Source organism: Osmerus eperlanus, chromosome 10 (genome assembly GCF_963692335.1).
Source record: "Osmerus eperlanus chromosome 10, fOsmEpe2.1, whole genome shotgun sequence".
Lineage (NCBI taxonomy): Eukaryota > Metazoa > Chordata > Actinopteri > Osmeriformes > Osmeridae > Osmerus > Osmerus eperlanus.
Window position 1 is genome coordinate 1,995,938 of NC_085027.1, and position 20,834 is coordinate 2,016,771.

Below are 20,834 nucleotides of genomic sequence, written 5' to 3' on the forward strand. Positions count from 1 at the left end.
ATAAGCAGTATCGCTAGAAAGAGGATTACTCACTGGATGGATTTCTGTAGCTGCATACAGATTTCTCCAAGCAGAGCCTGGTTGTGTTTGCATAATAGCATAGCTGCATGTTAGTGTTGCCCAAGGTGGTAGTATTGACCCTTGAGCAGTGTTTAATCCAAGAAATTGCAATTAGCCTGCCGTTGCTCCATCCCAGTAACTAGGACTGGTTTAACATTTAGTCATTTTAACATGATGATAGTCCTCTGCATGAATTCAATTAGTATGCATGGTGGCCAAAACCTACGTGAAATGTCAACAATCTCATAAAATTCGCATTTATAGCACGTGGCCAAAACCTACATGAAATGTCAACGATCTCATACAATTCGCATTTATAGCACATATCCCCAGACTAGCAAAGACGAATCCACAAGTTAACCAAAAGCAAACTCTCTCTAGCATGAATGAGGATGAAGTAAGGGCCTGCGTCCAAATATTTTGTACTCATCTCCATTTCCTCGCCTCCTACATCTAATGGAGAAGTTGCAAGCGGATGTAAGCTGTGGTTAAGATGCCGCCAGGAAGAAAGAAGAAAGATTGGCAGTAGAAGTGGGGAGTCAGGTGGCTGAGCGGTTAAAGAATCAGGCTAGTAATCAGAAGGTTGCTGGTTCGATCCCCGGCTCTGCCAATGACGTTGTGTCCTTGGGCAAGGCACTTCACCCTACTTGCCTCGGGGGGAATGTCCCTGTACTTACTGTAAGTCGCTCTGGATAAGAGCGTCTGCTAAATGACTAAACGTAAATGTAAGTAAGGGCCTGCGTCCAAATATTTTGTACTCATCTCCATTTCCTCGCCTCCTACATCTAATGGAGAAGTTGCAAGCGGATGTAAGCTGTGGTTAAGATGCCGCCAGGAAGAAACATTGGCAGTAGAACAGAACGCTAACTGAGCAGTGCGTAGCAACAGCACAACACGGCCCAACACCGCACACAGCATGATGCATGCAGCTCTGATCTACTGTACTAACCTGAACTTCCACCTGTCCTGCTATCTGTACTCTTCTTCTGGGACTTCTTTGTCGATGAACCCTGGTTCTCTTTGGGAGACCGAGCACTTGTGTCGTCCGTAAAATCTGGGATAAAAGAAGACGAGTCAAGATAATTCAAATAATATCGAATTGTTTTATTGTGTGGACGTTGAAATATCTATCTTTGCAGGGCTGTGAAGATATCTGGACTCATAACTTCAATTCCAGTCACAGGCAAACCAAATGTTGGCTAAACAGTATACAAAATGCCATTAACTGTTATAGTCTAATAAGGTTTACTATCAAGAGAAAAATTGCCTTTTTGACTGTCTCTTAACCCTCTTTGTCTCTTAACCCTAACCCAGGTAAACTTTTGTTGTGGGTTACGTCACTGAGAGTGTCACTCCCTTTAACGATATTTGACAGTTGCTGTAGCTTTATGTAAGACGATTCAGAGAACTTTACAGTACCCTTCTAGGATAGTCCAGAGCAAACAAGCTAAAAGCAAGGACATCTCAAGAGACACGTTGGCAATTCCCCGCATTCCAGTTATATTCATTAAAATTCCTTTCATCTCTAGCCTCACTCATTTCCCCTCTGAACAACAGAGGCCACTGTCAATTAGTAACACAGAGCAGAGGCGCACTCAAACAGCGGGAAAGTGTCTTTATGAGGTGGACCAAAAAGATTCAATTAATCCTTGAAATGGAATGCGTTAGTTGTAGCTAGCGAGCACGGAGACATGCTCGTTTAGATTGTAAATCTGACATTTGGTTAATCCACAAGGAGCATCCACGAGGAGTGATATCTTCCTGACCGGGAAACTGGGAGTTCTTACCCGGGGTAGGCATGGCCCTGTTAGATGAAGGCCTCCGCTCCGGTTTTGGCGAAGGCTTAAGGAGTTGCAGAAAGGGGAGAATGAGAGAGGGAATGGAAAAACAAAAGAATGAGTCATTAAAAATACTTTATCACTGAAGTAATTTTTTTTTTTAAACTGCACCCCCTCTCTGCTAGTTCTCAGCTGTTATGCACACTTGGAAGGGGGGTGTGGGAGATAAGTAGGAAAGACTGTCACTGTGGTGATAGCGGCCGAGACATTTAGCATCGCAATGAGTGTGAGATTATCAACTACCGTGAGACGGAAAGGGGAAGATCGTAAATCCGAGCCCTGGCCCAGTGGTGTCCACCGGTATCAGCATCAAACGGTAATGACTTGGCAAAAATGGAAAAACATCCCCGGAAAAAGCGAGCGTTGGACTGGGTGTCATCAGCAGCTCCATGCTGCCATTACGATTTATTTTTTTACACATGATTCCATTCTGTACACAGCCGGTTACGGATCGATTTTCTTATTCACGGTTGCAGACATAGAAAGTGAATGAATGCTATTGATTTTCTGACCGTACCAAAATAACAATTAAACTAATGTAGCTATATTGCTGTCACTGTGCCATAATGGTTATATAAAACAATTGGGGGGGGGGTGAACCTGCGACTTCTCAGTCTGTGCTATAGATTGTATAGTGAAATGCTTTACCCACTGAGCTATTCCCCCTCCTAAGAGATCAACTTCTTTGTATGATGCCGCAACTGGAGTAGCACTCTTAATTTAATTGTTGAGAGCTACACAATGACAACAAAGGCTTTCAGTTTCAGTTTGGGGTGACTGCAGGCAGATGAGCCGGGTTATCCTGGTGGGGAAGGCACTCTAATCTGGAGCCACGAGGGTGGACTGGGGCTTGGCTGCACTGGCAGCACTGCTCCACAGAGGGATTGAGGGATCCTCTCTGGCTGAGAGAGGCCACCTGCTGGTGTGTGTGTGTGTGTGTGTGTGTGTGTGTGTGTGTGTGTGTGTGTGTGTGTGTGTGTGTGTGTGTGAGAGAGAGTAAGGGGTGGGGAGGGTAAAGAGACAGAGAGAAAGGGAATGTGAATAGTGAGAGTTAGAGGAATAGTGAGTTATTGAGGAGAAAGTTAGATGGGTAGATGACATTGACAAAGAGAGAAAGTAATGGTGAGTTAGAGAAATGTAGGGTATAATTGAGATTTTAAGAGAGAGAGAGATAAGTGAGAGTTGAGAGAGAGATAAGTGAGAGAGAGAGAGAAGTGAGAGTTGAGATAGAGATAAGTGAGAGAGAGAGAGAAGTGAGTTGAGAGAGAGAGCGGGGAGTAGTGAGAGTTAGGGGAGGGAGGGAGTAGTGAGAGTTAAGGGAGGGAGGGAGTAGTGAGAGTTAAGGGAGGGAGGGAGTAGTGAGAGTTAAGGGAGGGAGGGAGTAGTGAGAGTTAAGGGAGGGAGGGAGTAGTGAGAGTTAAGGGAGGGAGGGAGTAGTGAGAGTTAAGGAGGGAGTAGTGAGAGTTAAGGGAGGGAGGGAGTAGTGAGAGTTAGGGGAGGGAGGGAGTAGTGAGAGTTAGGGGAGGGAGGGAGTAGTGAGAGTTAAGGGAGGGAGGGAGTAGTGAGAGTTAAGGGAGGGAGGGAGTAGTGAGAGTTAGGGGAGGGAGGGAGTAGTGAGAGTTAAGGGAGGGAGGGAGTAGTGAGAGTTAAGGGAGGGAGGGAGTAGTGAGAGTTAAGGGAGGGAGGGAGTAGTGAGAGTTAAGGAGGGAGTAGTGAGAGTTAAGGGAGGGAGGGAGTGACTCATGGGGGCTCATGGCTCAAGCAGCAGTCTGATGGGAGCAGAGCTCTCCAAGTCTCCCTGCTGGTCGTCTGGTGCCCGTGGGCACGGGGGAGTCATGGAGAGGTGTGATTGGAAGGCCCAGCAGAGGCAGTGTAGTCACACACATTCATTTCAGCCTCAATTATCAGACTAGTAGCAAACATGACAGGCCTATTAAAAAACCTCCTGACCCCTCCACCACAGCAATGTGTGTGTGTGTGTATGTGTGTGTGTGTGTGTGTGTGTGTGTGTGTGTGTGTGTGTGTGAGAAACTGAAGGGCAATGCACAGGTGCAGGTAACAAAACACCCTCCCCTCCCACTCAATCTCTCTTGAACTGTTGTCCTTCAATGTCTCATGGGGGAACACATTATTAGTTGGGGGGGGTTTGGCTCAAAAAATCAAGGTCAGTCCACCCCGAGGCAAACGGACTGACTGACCATGAAATCAACTCAAGAACTAGGAAGCAACAACCTACCATTTAGCTGTGGGATCAAAATTAACCTAATTAATCAAAAGAATGGCATAGCTGAGGGGAAAATTACAAGCAGGAGGAAAAAGAGGGGAGAGAAAAAAGAAAGTGTCTTACCGTTCTGAATGCCCCCTTTTGGACCTCAATTTCCTCTGGAATAAAGTGTTTGATATTAATTGCGGTCAATAAGCGAGTCAATTTTACGCTACGCAGTGCAGGTTTATTTGGCAGCTGCCCTCCTCAAAGTGAACTCAAGGAGTCCTACAACTTTGATGATACAACAGAAGAACAACTAATTTGTTTAATTAGATTCCAACATCATAACGAAGTGTGACGCACATTAAGGATCATTTTTATTATCCTTTGACATGTGACAGCTAAGCGGTAAAGGTAACTGTTCAAACATCTCACCACACGCTCATGCGTCACGCTGGACGCTCTCCATTACTCCATGTAGACACAAACACGTCATTCAACTAATCCTTACAGTACTATGCATATTGATCAGTCATTACAGCCTAATATAATACTCACAGCTGCCATCGCGATCTAATCTGAGATTTAACATTGCAGGACTGTTTCGTGGGACACAAATAATTTGTTGTGGGAAAAGCATTCACTCAACTAAACCTTGATGTACAATGCATACGGATCAGTCACTAAAGCCTAATAGAATCATTCATAGCTACCAGTGTGATCTAATGTGAGAGGTAACGTTGCAGGACTGTGGAACACGGTGTGTTTAGTGGGACAGGAAGTCAGAGAGGGTGTGTCCGGGGCCGGAGAGACTCACCTCGGGGGAGAGGGGACACTATGCCGAGAGAGTCATCCGTCTCCTCGGCTCCCTCCGACTGGAAACCCTGCGGAACCAGGAGAAAGATGGTCTTGGTACGCATACACAGCAACCCAGGCACACACAGAAACACACTTTTCCTTGTGTGAAAGTCTGACGTGACCTCTTGCATGCATCTCTCTGCCAGGTTCATGTCTTTTTAAAGAATATATTTAATTCAGGACTTTCATAGGGTGTCCCTCGGGGAGGCCATGTCAGTGTGTCCTGGTTTAATCATGAGAAACATCACACTTAAGACACCATCTTCCAAAACTCCATCTTGCAAACTACCTTCACACGGGCCACCATGAAGCATCTCAGTGCTAGAGCCTGAAGCATTATGACACACACAGATCTAGAACCATCTCGGTGCTAGAGCCTGAAGCATTATGACACACACAGATCTAGAACCATCTCGGTGCTAGAGCCTGAAGCATTATGACACACACAGATCTAGAAGCATCTCGGTGCTAGAGCCTGAAGCATTATGACACACACAGATCTAGAACCATCTCAGTGCTAGAGCCTGAAGCATTATGACACACACAGATCTAGAAGCATCTCAGTGCTAGAGCCTGAAGCATTATGACACCCAGATCTAGAAGCATCTCAGTGCTAGAGCCTGAAGCATTATGACACCCAGATCTAGAAGCATCTCAGTGCTAGAGCCTGAAGCATTATGACACACACAGATCTAGAAGCATCTCCGTGCTTGAGCCTAAAGCATTATGACACACCCAGATCTAGAAGATTCAGGTGATCTCCTGCTATCCATATGTCATGCTAATGACAAGTGCTTGGTTCTTAAGCTGAAGCAACTCCCTCTAATGGTTGATAAAGTCATAGTCCTCCAGAGTTAATTGCACCCAGATCCTTGTTTATAATCCATACTCAATTTCAGGCCTATAAACAAAAAAGCACGAAAGAATTGTGAGCACAGCTGAATTCAGCTACCATCCAATCAAACGTTTATGCGGGGAAGGAACCCAAACACAAGCCTAATGAAGTGGCTCGATAACAATGCATATTTCATCGCATTACAGTTCAAAGTAATCCACCATGTTGTATCCCGCAGAGCAGAGATCACTCCTGCATCTTGCATGGGCCACACAGTAGAGGGGAAGTGCAAAGTCTGCAGATAGCCGGATTCCAAACGATCACATCCATCTAAGAGAGCTCCCTACATTATAAAACAACCGTTAAAATGGCAAAGGTCTACGAGGGTAGTTAAACCGAACGTTGGTGGCAAGGATGAAACTACACCTGTCTCACAAAACGAGGCTGTAACAAAGAGTGGAATATGTTTTGAAGACTAGCTTCACATATCTACCTAGCGGTTAGACAAAGAAAACAAACAGCAGATGGTGTTTGGCGTATGGTCCACAGACGTGCCAGGCTAATTGTTGTCGAGTGGGGAGGGGTGGGGGGTTCATCTCATCAGTTCTAACTCATTTTAGTGTCATATCCTGGAGGGGGCCATCCATTCTGATGTACCAAAGCGATCCTCATCACTTAACAGAGACAGCTGTTACTGTGGCATATGTTGTGGGAGTTGAAGATCTATAGGGCTTCACTCGTTCTATCTTCATTCAGTCAAGTAGAATGAAGAAAGACAACACCAATTTATATTTCCCTTGAGTATGATAATGTTGTCTATATCAACATTTGTGTGCGATACGTTTCGTGGCAAATGTGGTGTTTCCATAGTGATCACCTCAGTTCAAATACGCAAGCTTCCTTGGTTCAACAGGCACTGCTGTAATCAACCCAAAATCAGAGGAGCAAATGTAACTGAACAGCTCCACCTTAAGGATCCATATGGTTGTGACAGGAATTCAGAAGGACGTGCGTTGACATTGTACAAGACAAGTCTACTACCTATTACGGCAAGTATAAAACACATGACAAATTGCCAAAAAGAAATACAGAAATAATATTGAAATACATAACACATAGAAAGACTTAAGCTACAACTAGAATTTTTTTTTTTTTTTTTACCTTGATCAAAGAATTATCTGATATTTCCCACCTGTTTCAAAGGCTTCGCATAAACGTCGTCCGTGGTTCTGCTTCGACTCCTCCCCTGCCTGTCTAGAGACTGGTAGACATGATCCTCCTCTGACAGCCCCTCTCTCCCTAGGACCTCTTCTTCCTCGTCTTCGTCATAGTCTTCATCAGAGCATCCAGGAGAGGGCAAACGAGGCCTGTCAGCCAAAGACTCTCTCCATCTGTCTCTGAAATGGAAAGGCATTAGCAACAGATCACAGATCAACCGCCTTGAAGGAAGACATCACTCATATTTAGTCAGCACTGGCCATTAGGTGTGAAACTCAGCTGAACACTTTGGCAGTGTAGCCAGAGATTTCGGATAACTAACTACTATTGGCATTTGTAATGCCGTAGCTTAGGATGGGAAGTGGTGCTGATTAACGGTTCTTTTGAACACATCAGAGCGACTGTGCTGACAACTTACTCGGTGTAGAGAGCAGTGCTGGCGGGAGGTTGGAAAATATTGTTGTTTTCCAAGTGAGAACAGTCGCTCTCGGAGAGGGATCTAGAAAAGGATCGCGTGGGAGGGATGGCCACCGTCCGCCCGGTCAGCGAGGAAGACAAGATGGCTGCTGCCAAGGCGGATCTGTTAACATGTTGAAAGGGGACAAGGTAGTCAGATGGCTGAGTGGTGAGGGAATCGGGCTAGTAATCAGAAGGTTGCTAGTTCGATTCCCGGCTATGCCAACCAAATGACGTTGTGTCCTTGGGCAAGGCATTTCACCCTACTTGCCTTGGGGGGAATGTCCCTGTACTTACTGTAAGTCGCTCTGGATAAAAGCGTCTGCTAAATGACTCAATGTAAATGTAAGGGGAACCAATTCAGGATTAAGCTAAATACAGACGAGACAGACAGAAGATAAGCCTACATTACACATTCGCTCTGGGTATACAAGTGTCCTCAAATCAGAGCAGACATGATGAGTTGTAATTAAACTGAGAAGTCGATGAGCACACTTTTTTTTTTTTTTTACAGATCAAGTCGGAATTTGTCTATTCAGTGACAATTTACGTGTTTGGAAAGTCATCTGGGATGGAGAGATTATGGGAAAGAATGATAATGACACAGACAAAAAGGAGAAGAAAGGCCTCATAGTTTAAGGTGTCACACATAGGTACCTGTCTCTGTCTGGAGAGGGGCATGGACTGCGTGGGGGAGGGGTACGGGGAACAGCAGGTCTGGGGGCAATGGTGGCGGCAGGGATCAAACCATGAGCTATGTGCTTCTACATAGACCATAGGAAAAGCGGTTAGGGAAACGACAACACGGAGACAGACACGCGGATGATGCCATGCTGTCGAGAGGAAAGGGGTTAGTGTGTTGGGTGGTATGGATGTTAAACAGTTATCTAATGAGGTAATTTACCGTATGCATTTTTTTGTAGTCTATTACATTTTGGTTGACATCATAGCTAGGCTGGGTTAAATGTTGCAAAATATTCTTAGCGCGTAATGATTGAAATGGAGATGCAAGCTCCCTTTATCACTGTCATCGTGTATATACAGCCATCATTGCTTTGAAGTATGGAACTATATGCTATCAGAGCAGCTTATGGTTTTCGTTCAGGACATTTTCGACAAAACCTACACAGTAGCAAGCTAGCTCTACAGTTCGCTAACGTTAGATATGGCTAGCTAACATTCAGAAATAACTAGCCATGCAATTTATTTACTCTCGTTTAACTTACTACTGATCTAACTAGCACTGTATCTTAGTTATTATCACACACTCCAGACGTCAAAGTTTGACTTACAAATTCGTTCTTCTCGCTTCTCCTGAAACTAAATTTTGACATCATGAGTTTTATCGAGAAGTTTTGTTCGGTTTGGCTTTGCTTCAAGTAACGTCGTTTACGCACTTTGGATAACAAGGTAGCTAACGATAGCTAAGCCCAAGACAAGTGACATAAGGAATTCTTTGGCAATATTTTAATGTCTCATTGCAATTCGTCAAGTAGCTACACCAGTACTGCTGGCTAGCTACCTGTTGTATCTAGACGCTTAGTGCTGTAAAACCACTCAGCTACAACATAATGCTTGATTGGCTTACAGTAAACGGAGTAGCCACTCACTGCTTCGCTTCAATCCTCTTAGCAACGCCATTGGTTTAAATCTTTTTGAATCAATCGCATCATCGCACGTGGATTACTTATCCAGCAGGTGGCCCTATAATACCGTGGCTTTGATCTACAATTGATGATGTAGCCTAGATTTTTACCAGATTTTGTAACACAGACCATTACTTTGAGTACCCATTCACTTTAGTGCTTGCCAATCAATAAGGCACGCGCGCACACACGCACGTTAACCACTCTGACATCACTACTGGCTCGGATAAACCAGTATTTTTAATAACCCATTCAAACCACGCAGCCCACAACATGAGAAAGTGAAATCTGTGAGCAATTTAAAATCCATTAAGTCTCCACAGGCTATGCGATGCCCTGCATTCTCATTCATGTTATACAACAGAACGAGTTCTCCGAAGGAGAAGACATGGAAATGTGTTATGTTACTTTTGATTAAATTAAGAGAACTTTAATGGTAGGTTGCTGGTTCGATTCCCCGGCAAATGACGTTGTGTCCTTGGGCAAGGCACTTCACCCTACTTGCCTCGGGGGAATGTCCCTGTACTTACTGTAAGTCGCTCTGGATAAGAGCGTCTGCTAAACGACTAAATGTAAACGGCCTCGCATGTCACATGGCACGATTAATATTTCATCCTTGATTTCACCTTCACTCCGGCTGAGTGCCTACAGTAAACTAAGCTCTCTGTTAGTAGATCTCTTTATGCAGAGATGGCAAAAGTACACACATCCTTCACTCAAGCAGAAGTATGCCTACTCATGTTTAAAAATACTTAAAAGTTGAAGTAGCCTACTGATGAGTTAAAAAGTGTAATCAGTAAACTTGTAGGTCTACTTAAGTACAGAAGTATGGGCTTTGACGCATACTTAAGTAAAAATTACTACTAGGCTACCTGTTTTAGTGTCTCGCTGGTAACTGGACCTCACATCATATAATACACAAATACACTATAGACGCCAGGAATCCTTTTTGACATCGACAATTTAGAACATCTCCCTCATATTTATCAAGTGCCATGGGTGATCAGATCTCTATTCGCAGTCATGTCGACATCGCTAACTCCCTCTCGGCCTACCTTTATTTCAAAACTTTCGATTATACACAGAGGAAGGAGAGGACAGAAGAGAGATGATGTCACCAAATACAGATTAAAACGTAAGTACTGTAAGGAGCCTGGCTTGCAAATGTGAGAAAGTACAGGTATGTTGGTACAAAGTGTAAGAAGTGAAAGTTGTTAGAAAAATAAAGAGCGAAGTAAAGTAGCCGATAGGCTACTGATAACAGAAAAATCTATTTAAGTACCTAAGTATTTGTAGCCTACTTTGTTACTTCACATCTCTGCCTATAGGTGTTGAAGTAACACGATTTCCATCTCCCTGTGAGGGGCAGACATCCTCCATATTGTTATTGTTAACTAAATATAGGGAAGATATGATAGATTCGTTGCAGGAGGTGCTGTTAGAGCCAGTCTGTGTTCACAACGGTCCTAATCATCCTCATGCCGTTTCCAGGCCGACACACCGAAGAATACATCCATCCCGTTTTTAACGACAGAAAGTTTCCATGGCGGCAAGAGGCGAAACGATCAGTTGGTGCCAACTAAACACTGTGTGTAGACTATGTATTTAAGGTTGCCAAGATGAATGATCAGCGCTTCATAAAGCGACAACGTTATATGTAACCGGTGTAAATCGGTGAAACTCACTCCTCTGGTATGTAACAGGCCACCAGAGTAAACAAATAGCTAGCTTTTCTTTGGCGTAGCTGGTGCTTGGCAGTCAGAGGTGGCGTGTTCGAGCCCGGGCACGTTAATGTAGCCTACATCAGGTTAAATTGAGGTGAATTTTTCGGAAGGGGAAAAAAGGACGCTATAAGTTTATCCCACGTATTTTATTGAGATTCAACTTTACACAGACATCAGTCAGAAAACGACAAAAGCCGATCGATAGCAAGCCTTGTCAACACAGGTATTGTGCAGTAAGTACCAAGGGAAGCAGGAGAGTCCTTCATCTCGTGGAAGTCATAGGCTAAACCATAAACCACAGGTGATAGTGGACATAAAATGTACAAATAACAAATATTAGGATTGACATGTGCAACTACGTGTATGTACTGTACAACATTGAGGACTGCGCAGGTGCACAGCTCCTAAAAGACAGCAACAAGGTTAATACTTAATGCGAAGACTTAATCACATCGATGAATACGAATACGAACGTTCACTGTGCTCATTAGATTAATTTTCCTTCATGGTAATGGAACTTTAAACTACATATTATACACAGGTATATGAGTAGAACAAGTTAAATCAACAACTTTGCAAGCAATGCAGAAAGATATGAACTGAACAATACGCTGCTTCACTGTAGAATAGCCAGTAGGTTTCCTGAAAGATGATCAGTAAAACGTTCTGAGACATTTAAAAATGCCATAGATAGACATACGAGTACCATATACATTATATATCATATACATTATTTCAGAAGTAGAGCAAGTCCACCAAAGCCAAAAGACTGTGTTTTGCAACAGTAGGTTTTTCTACCAATATACAGATCACACATCACCACCATCCTGAAACTAGTTCAAAAGCTTAATGTACACATAAAATTTTATTTTCCATTTTATTTTATTATATAAATAATTTGATTATCAAACGTGTATAATAATCTACTTTGTAGATAATGAAATAGACCAACACGGCAAAGTGCTGGAAAATAAATTGTGAAATACATAAATCCAGTTATGGGTGAGTAAAGAAAAAATGCTGGTATTGTGAACTTCTCTAAATCCACACATGGTGATATTATTAACCTGGCACATCAAAAACAAACATGGATAAAACATTACCTTCCCTTCTGTATATAACATGTCCTTCATAAAAGCAGTAACACAGAAACATTCAAAGAAATCAAAGTCAGGTTTCTTAAGTTCCTGCTTTTCTAACCAATGCCTGTCAACAGGGCAGGTCTGAGGGGCCAGAGGTCACTGACCAGTGGGGGGTTTCAAGATTCCTTATCGTAACGCATCTAGTAAAATAAGGTACATGTGATTTTTGATGGCACAGAGTTTTGGTTTATGGCAAATCTTCCTCCCCCCCCCACCAGATGGGCAAACAGCTCACATTCAAATGTGGTGTTTTCTGTTCACCTGGCAAACCACCCCCAAAAATATTTCTTATTGACAATTGTTTTAAACACATAAATTACACAAAATACAAAACATGTTTTAGCAGCTTACAGCGCAAAAACACAGACTCCATGATTAAAGCATGTTTTCTTCATCTAACTTTAAACACATACAAAAAAAAAAGAAGTCTCCAGTTAAAATCCAATCAATCTTGACTAAAAGATCATGATCACCATACCTCTATAACAACAACAATTTATTTCTGACACTGTATGTGACATTAAACCATATCCTTCAAAAGTATGTGGAAACACAAGTACTGCACATAAGGGACTACATAGGGGCTTGAATACCTACTGTAATTGCACTGTAACAAAGGCCAAACCAGTTAGTCCTGCTGTGCAACTCTACCCACTGTTCTTCTGCTCCTTATCAGTTCTTAACAATCAAGGAGGCGACGCATAGGGTAAGCTTTGGCAACAACCCACCCGCCCACCTGCTTGACACCGAGCAACAAAATGGCAACAGTCAGGTTGTGCAAACACCTCCTCTAATCTTTTCAATTCATACGGAGCTCTCCTTGTTATTTCTCGACACGATACTCCCTACACTCGAGTTTGTTGTTGTGTGGTTGGTTGTGTGTGTGTGTGCGTACAGTCCAGTGGTGGGTGGAGGAGAGTTAGTAGAGGGCGCTGTCGTTGTAGGAGCTAGAGCTGGGGAAAGTGGGGCATGGTTTGTTCCAGGGCAGCGAGCCGGAGTAGTCTGCTGTGGGGAGACTGAGAGTGCTGGCGCTCTTCAGCCGGTTCTTCAGGCCCCAGTTGAGGAAGGACATCTTCTTAGACACCTTCCGCACCCTGGGGTTCTTGTCGTCCTCGTCGAAGGCCAGGCAGATCATGGAGTAGGTCTTGGGGATCCCTCCACAGTAGGTGGCGCTCTTGGTGGGCTGGAGGGAGGGGGGGAGAGGAGGAAGAGGAGATGTAAAGGTCAGTTAAGGAAATATGACGCAGCTCAATGGGAAGCCTGTGCTGTAAGTCTAGCTGTCACTGCGGAGAATCATTCTGAACTGGTTACTCTGGGAGCTACGGTTTACTGGCCTGATGAGGAACAGATGTCCTGCCACAAATGTGGTACAGCAATCTGCTTCGTGTGTGGAAGTTTTTTTATTCATGAGAAATTGTGGCTAATATACAGTATATAGTCAAGACCAAAACTGAGAGAGAAACTCTCTTCAGTGAAAGACAAGAATTTGTCAACACCCTGACAGATTTAAAAGGGAAATCAGAGGGGCCAATAATAGGGAGGGGCCGCCAATCATAAGGAGGAGCCAATCAGAGAGGGGCCAATGAGGGTGGGCTAATCAGGGGATGGGGCGGAGCTTACCAATGCCATGCCACTGTCCATCATGCTGACCACGCGGATGTCGATCCCTTCCTCGTCTACATCTTTCAGCAAACGCATCACCTCGCTCACGCCCATCCACTTGCAGTCCGTGTCGCCCACGGCAACCATGTAGTCTCCCTCTTTCAGCCCGTCCGCCTGGGAAAGTACAGATAACGACGAAGGTGGAGAGAAAAGGTTTACGAGGTGCCCAAGAATACCGCCCCCACCGCCACCCCCCCCCCCCCCCCCGCCATCCCCCCCAGTGAAAAACATTCCCTGCTATCGCCGCACAAATATTTACAGTCAGGAGCTTATCTGAAGGCCAACAGATTCAGTCTCACCTCCATTCAAAACATCCCTGATGCAACCTTGAGTAAGATCAGTGGTACTGTGCAGTTCAGTACTGAACTCCTGCAAACACAGAGGTCTAGGCTAATATCTTTCATAGCCGATGAAAACACTTATTTTTAAGCAGAGGGCAAGATACTTGAACCCAAAGCACAAGGGTTAAAATCAACAGGCAACTGAGTAAGTCTGTTGATAACTTTGTCCACGTCACCCCGTGGCTTTTATTTAAAAAAAAAAGGGGCCGTGCAAAGTTACACAAACTCAAAAGGAACGAACGATCTATCACGGTATTAAAGTCATACAAGTTTTGGAACGGCTTGAGAGCCCTGAGGGGGGGAGGCCTTGCGCAACTCTGACAGATACTAATCCTTAGCTACAGACAGCCTGCTGAGCTTGATCAGAGCCTGTGCTTTGTTACTCTCCATTAATGAACATTCAGAGTAAAAGGACTGCAGAGGCCGACGGCTCCAAAACTTTAATTCAATTATCCCGGACATCAGAAGTGGAGTTCTCTCACAAAGCTCCGCTTCTCAGTAGAGCACTGGTTTCAACTTTCTAGGAATCCATTTTTTGTAGGTTTTGTTTGGAAACACTATGATCACTGCGCAATTTTAAAAATTAGTTTAATTTAAAGTGCTTTTGCATTGCCCCAGGGTGCTGGGAAAGATATGTTTGAAGTAAACTCTCTGGCTTATGGACCAGTAATGAAGACCCAATCATACTCTCTGAAGACTACCCATTCTGTCGGAATGACTGAGGCAACTAATATTTAATAGTTGACCTAATGGAAACTTACCAGATGTCCTTAGTAAATATGTATGGACAAAAAAACGTGTTAAGGGCTATGGCAACCCCTCTATACAATTCAGTTAGCCTTTCAACTCAATTGGTTAATAATTTGCGTATAGCCTCTACGGTTAACCTAATGTGTGCGTGTGTGTGTGTGTGTGTGTCGTCGTCCCCCCCCCCTGTTGGGAGTGTGAAAGTGGGTTAGGAACTCACCGCGGCGGGGCAGAGGGGGTCCAGGGACACCACCTGTACAGGAGCCTCCCCCTTCAGGGTGAAGCCCAGGTCTCGGTCCTCCAGACACAGCCTGACGGGCCGCGGAGCTGTCCAGCGCTGCTTGGCAGAGAACACCGACAGGGGTCCCTGAACGGAACAGGAAGTGACACGGGAGTAAGTAAGGTCACCCCGGCAACGGACACCCCCCTGAACACTGTTAGTCCAACACCGTCGTAGCGAGGTCGTCGTGTATAGATAGGCCCCGCAGAAGAACCTTAGAGAAGAACCTTAGAGAAGAACCTTAGAGAAGAACCTTAGAGTGGTCTTGACCCAAACAAGGCATTTAGCACTTTGAGATTTGTTTTCAAATGAAAAGTGCGTTAGAAATAAAATGTATTATTAATTATTTATTATAAACACCACCATTGTTAAAGTGGCCACTGAAAGCCTCACATTCATAATTTCCCACGGTCTTAATATATGTGATGTTATACGTTATAGATGCGATACGCTTGGATAATGTTTGAAATTACAGGGTGGTTATTCCCAATTGAATTCGGTGGACTTTCATCTAGCCATAACAATGTTGTGTGGTGTCTAAAGACACAAGAGATCATTGTAAGGTTCTTAGGTTGAAGGCTGCATTCAAATCCTCTCCGACACAGTCTGAAACCTGCCCAGATTCAGCTCCCACTTGTCGTAACGGGAATCAGACACCACCGCATTATGATTCTCAGATTAGACTCATTGTTCCAGATACACAGAGGGACTACTTTGATGAAATCGTCCTGTCACTAGCAAGACATCTGCGATACAAAAGCCTATGAACACATATATATATATATCAATTAGTATTCAGACTGTGTTATTCTCAGAGTAGCTTTTAATGGTTGTTCAGTTTTTTGGTTTGTTAATTACTTGGTGGTAGTTGCCACTTTTGTAGGCTCTTTAATGGCCTGACCGCACTAAGTGGTTAGACATGTCATAAAGATGAGGTTGGTTTTCTGAACCTGACAGTAACCCTGAACACTCCCCACTGTCATGTCCAGCAGCACAGCCCAAACACGGCCGACAGGTTTATCAGGGTGACTGAGGGTGTGTCGCCATGACGACAGGCACACCCCATCACCTCCATAAATCTCACAATCCCGGGAAACGTTTATAATTGCAAGTTTAACCAGCTCACAAACCAGATTTATGTTTCTGAGCAAGACCAAAATAAACTTAGAAGGAGTGCAAGGCAGTTTAGAAGCAACAAGTTTTTTTTTCATGGTTAATGTTAGTAATGCCTTTGATGCTTCGGGGTGAGTTTCTAGAGAACTTTGTAGCACATGGTTCCAAGTAAGTTAACCTCAAGTTCATCTTAGTGCGACAACGTTTTCCAGAATTAACTCTAGTTGACAGTATTCAAAACCAGCATAGAAGCTCTAGACAGTCCTGAGAAAGGGTTATTTTTCCCCCAATTTTTTTTTTAACAAAATAAAGATATCTTAAAAAGGCACATATTCTAGAGCTCTAATGCAGAGGTTTGAATACATCAAAAATAACATGGCTAAAGAAACAATGTTATGGAAGAATATTAGTCACCCACATACCAGTCTTTGGAAAAAGTCAGTGACTTTCACCTTTGTAGACATGGGCATTTCCATTTCTGCCTTGTGTTCGGTTTTAGCTGTACGGAAGGAGGGAAGGAGGAATAAGGTGTTATCTTTCTGTTTGTTACCACAACACTGTCGATGAGGTCATCTTCGCTGGCGTAGTAATACAGAATAAACTGTGTGACTGATGACTGCAAACAAGACATTACGCCTGATGTACATTGAACTGAACAGGACGAGTCATCTCAGGTGATTACCAAGCAATCGTTGTCGGCAACGTTAGTGAGCGTAGGCCTGTGATTGATTTAATTTCCAGGCAAACACACATCAACACAAAACAGCTGTTGCTGCTAACGAATTCCTCGAATCTCGAATGAAATTACGTGCCCTTAAGAGTCAAGACTAATGACAGAATATATTTTCTCTGTTATGCAATAATTCACTTCCACCCTGTGACATAATAACGATGAAACACTTCACATGTCAAGTTGTGACGGCAAAATGTCAACGGTCACTCACGGATGATGTCGGGTGCCTCCTGGTAGTCTGTGAAGTCCTCCTCTGTGTTGTTCTCCTCGAACTTCCCCAGCGATCGCTTGTGACTGGCCTGCAGGATGTCGTGGAGGAGGTCCAGCTTGCGCAGGTTACGGCACAGGCTGTGGATCCGCAGGGCCTCCTCGTGCCCCATGATGGCCCTGCGCAGGTGGGCTTTACCTGGGGTTGGAGGAGAGCGTGACCGGGAGGGTCAATGGAGGTACCACGGGAAAACATCTACACTAAACACCAGTATACCTGTATCTACTGTGTACCTGTACGTGATCTAATGCATCTACTGTGTATCTGTACGTGATCTAATGTATTTACTGTGGACCTGTACGTGATCTAATGTATTTACTGTGGACCTGTACGTGATCTAATGTATTTACTGTGGACCTGTACGTGATCTAATGTATTTACTGTGGACCTGTACGTGATCTAATGTATCTACTGTGTACCTGTACGTGATCTAATGTATTTACTGTATACAGAAGAAAGTTATACCAAAACGGCGCTTCACTTAACATGAAGGTGTAAAGAAACTAACGAAACAGGTGAAACCGTAAATGCATGACCCCTCGTGTGACCGAAGCATGTTTTTCTCCTCACCTATGCGTTTGCGCTCGTCCCTCTTCTTCAGGATGTCCAGCGGGGAGTGTCCCTCGGGCATGGAGTCGTACACCTGGGACAGAGCCTTCTCCTGCTGGTCCTCGTCATCACTGGGGCTCACTGCCGGCACAGATGGATTATTAGGATTATTTTCTTTGTTTAACCTTTTACCAGGCAAGTCATCAAGAACACTTATTGGTCAACGGAAGTGACATTCACGAGATGGGGCTACCGCGCTGCCATTCCGAAGGTTGGTTAGCTCGTATACACTGGGGTTGGTAAACTGGTATTCAGAATGTTGGTTCACCGGTAAGTCACAATATTTTTATTTTGTGGCTCAATTCAGTGCAATCATTTGACAACACATCACCAGACTGAGCTCAGGAGGCTTATCCTCCTTGTGTGCCGTTCAGTTACAGCTGGCACCTTTACATAACCGCAGCCCTTTGTTCCATCTTGTTACCTTGTACAGGCTACAGCAGAGATAGGCTAAGATTTCCCTTATCGCTCTCCTAAATGGCAGTTGGCCGTGTTCCTCTCAGCGAGAGCACAGAGGCTCATTGAGGCGAGGGAGGGTTGCACTGGCACTTCAGAACTGCGTTACGTAACAGTGTTCTCATTATACGGAAACTCTCCCTGCTCACATCCAGACTGCTGTCTAGCTCTCTGCTCCAGGGAGAACTTGAAAGTCCATTCAAAAACAGATATATTTCGCAGAGAGCGGGAAAGCATGGAGATTAACTAAAAGGTCCTGCTCTGTCTGTCAGTGTTCTTACCAACAAGCCATGAGGCAATTTACTATTCCCCTCTATATATAGCATTGAGGGAACACAACGGCTGCATTGAGAGAACACGATTGGCTGCATTGAGAGAACACGATTGGCTGCATTGAGAGAACACGATTGGCTTACACTTACACTGGTGGTCCAATAGCGCGGTGGCTACAAAGTAGTGGGCCAGTGAGCGGTAGTGGTTGGTCTTGACCTGGGCCATGGTGGACCAGAAGAAAGGCACGTTGTCTTTAATGGGGGTCTGGCTCATGGACTGGTGCACCTGCTCGTAGGTGTCTCCAACCTGCAGGAAGGCAAAGAGGTAAGGTTACCGTGGGTACATTAAACGTTGTCTTTTAGCGCTCTGGGGATACGCGAGACTCGAGTGGCATTTCTTCTGATGGGGACGCACTCTAAGCTGGAAGCTTTTAATGAACCGATAACCATCGAGGAAGGAAACCCTTTGTAGGAATGTGACAGAACGGGACCCTAGGTGACAGCAGCAGTTGTTAGCCTTTAAAAACTGCGCCATTGACACAGTCATTTAAAAATTCACCCTTATGGTCTTTATTGAGTAGTGCAGGGTTCTACCAATCCTGGTCCTTGAGGGCCGCTATCCTGCATGTTTAAAATGTTTCCCTGCTCCAGCACACCTGATTCCAAATGAATGGTCATTACCCGACTTCCACAGAGCTTGATAACAACCCATTCATTTGAAACAGGTGTGTTGGAGCAGGGAAATGTCTAAAACATGCAGGACAGCGGCCCTCTAGGACCAGGGTTGGAGAACCCTGGAGGAGTGAGTGTGATATGATCCGTCAGTGACTTAGCGCATCAGGTGTGTTCCTCCCAGCATGTCTGTGCAGTACCTTAGCGGCCTCCTGGGCCATCTTCAGCAGGGAGAAGAACTCGTTGCGGATCCCCGGCAGAGCGATCTTCTCGAACAGGCACTCCTGAGCCTGCGCCAGCATCATCCGGATCAGCATGCTGAGCATGGCCGGGCTCATGTCGTAGCCGGGGGTGTGTATGAACGTCTCTTTGAGGTGGGTCAGTGTCCCTGTGGAGGCGTGGGAGAGGGTAGGAGGGTGGGGGAGGGGGAGAAGGGTGAGTGAGAGGGTAGGAGGGGGGTGGGGGGGAGAGGGGTGAGGGTAGGAGGGTGGGGAGGGGGTAGGAAGGTGGGGGAGGGGGTAGGAAGATGGGGGAGGAGGGCAGAGGCAAAAGATGGAATTAAGGTTAGTGCCTCCTGGTAAGTTTAGTGGGTTGAGTAGGTTAGGGTTAGCCTATGGCATCTGACTGGACATCAAGAGGTTCAAATCCCCCTGTGTACGTCGCTTTGGATAAAAGCGCTTGCTAAATGAACACATTTGATCATTATACATTTTCCTCATGGGGTATGTAGATTAACAGCATAACCCTGGAGAACATCATCATCATCACAGCAGACCTGAGTTACAGTGTGCCAGAGGCCTTTAAAAGCTCACAGAAACATTAAAAATGGTATTCAGCTTCTGAGTTATTTGAAACAGAAGTTGGAGTTCTGCTTGAAGACCCCCCCCCCCCTTTTATATTTATGATTAAAGCGCTGGCATGAGAGATCTAGGGACATCTTAATAACAGACTGCTGTCTTCTCTGCACAGTGTGTGGTTCTGCTCAAGATAATCCAGTCCTGCCATTTTCTTATCTTTCCCTCCTTCTCTTTCCGTATTATCATCCCGTTTCTCTGGCTTAAAGTCACCGAGTTCATGGACTGTCTAACAAGAAACTGACTCTTGCACACAGTTGACATGATTGACTTGCAATCATCCGACGTGATTACAGGCTCTGCTCTGTCAGAGGTGGATTCCCACAAGAATATAAAAGGTCTCATTTCTGTACAAGTATAAATTAGAACATGAGAGAGATCTTCCATCTCTTAGGGATAGCTGGAAGTGCTGTGCTGTTATTATAGTGTCGAACTTCACAAACTCAGCCAAAATATGATCAAGATCTGGCAAGCAGCGAAGCGACGGCGAAAACAGGTCCAGGAGACACTGTGTTGGGTTCCTGCAGCGCTGTAAAGAGGCCATTTGTCTCCCCACTGGAGATTTTCTTTCTCTCATCAAGATAAGAGGCATTTTTGTCGCAAAATACTGGTGCAGCAAGGTGTCACCTGCGTGGGACTGCATGGCCCCCCCCTCATGTGGTTGAGTGTCTTGAACAACAATGGCGCAACTAGATGCTATAATGATGTAAGGTGCAGGTGTGGCTCAAGCCAGTCCAATCTAGTTTGAGAGCTATACGTTACTGAGCCTTACAGTATAAGCAGCCCTTCTCACAAGTCACACGAGAAGTTTAGCCGGCGGGAACCTGGCCTCTTTTGTTGTTGC

General features: G+C 44.8%; 2 protein-coding genes across 5 annotated transcripts in view; both read right to left on the bottom strand.

The window, feature by feature from the left end:
* LOC134028174 (centrosomal protein of 89 kDa-like) overlaps positions 1-9,027 on the bottom strand; it is a 30,098-nt gene extending 21,071 nt beyond the window's left edge. For both annotated transcript variants that reach the window (XM_062471570.1, XM_062471569.1), the window contains exons 1-8: positions 8,764-9,027; positions 8,129-8,235; positions 7,434-7,595; positions 6,990-7,194; positions 4,922-4,988; positions 4,246-4,280; positions 1,848-1,902; positions 1,010-1,114 (exon numbers count right to left, since the gene is read on the bottom strand). In XM_062471570.1, coding sequence (XP_062327554.1) covers positions 1,010-1,114; positions 1,848-1,902; positions 4,246-4,280; positions 4,922-4,988; positions 6,990-7,194; positions 7,434-7,595; positions 8,129-8,235; positions 8,764-8,808 — 781 coding nt within the window. In that variant the 5' untranslated portion in view covers positions 8,809-9,027. The remainder of the gene's footprint in view (positions 1-1,009; positions 1,115-1,847; positions 1,903-4,245; positions 4,281-4,921; positions 4,989-6,989; positions 7,195-7,433; positions 7,596-8,128; positions 8,236-8,763) is intronic.
* Positions 9,028-10,968: 1,941 nt separating this feature from the next.
* The window catches only part of rhpn2 (rhophilin, Rho GTPase binding protein 2), a 29,453-nt gene continuing 19,587 nt past the window's right edge, over positions 10,969-20,834 (bottom strand). The window contains exons 8-15 of one of the 3 annotated variants that reach the window (XM_062471095.1): positions 19,337-19,524; positions 18,615-18,771; positions 17,698-17,817; positions 17,071-17,265; positions 16,549-16,625; positions 14,954-15,100; positions 13,604-13,759; positions 10,969-13,166 (exon numbers count right to left, since the gene is read on the bottom strand). In XM_062471095.1, coding sequence (XP_062327079.1) covers positions 12,903-13,166; positions 13,604-13,759; positions 14,954-15,100; positions 16,549-16,625; positions 17,071-17,265; positions 17,698-17,817; positions 18,615-18,771; positions 19,337-19,524 — 1,304 coding nt within the window. In that variant the 3' untranslated portion in view covers positions 10,969-12,902. Of the gene's footprint in view, positions 13,167-13,603; positions 13,760-14,953; positions 15,101-16,548; positions 16,626-17,070; positions 17,266-17,697; positions 17,818-18,608; positions 18,772-19,336; positions 19,525-20,834 lie in introns of all 3 variants that reach the window. The other 2 variants (XM_062471096.1, XM_062471094.1) reach the window with 2 other exon arrangements.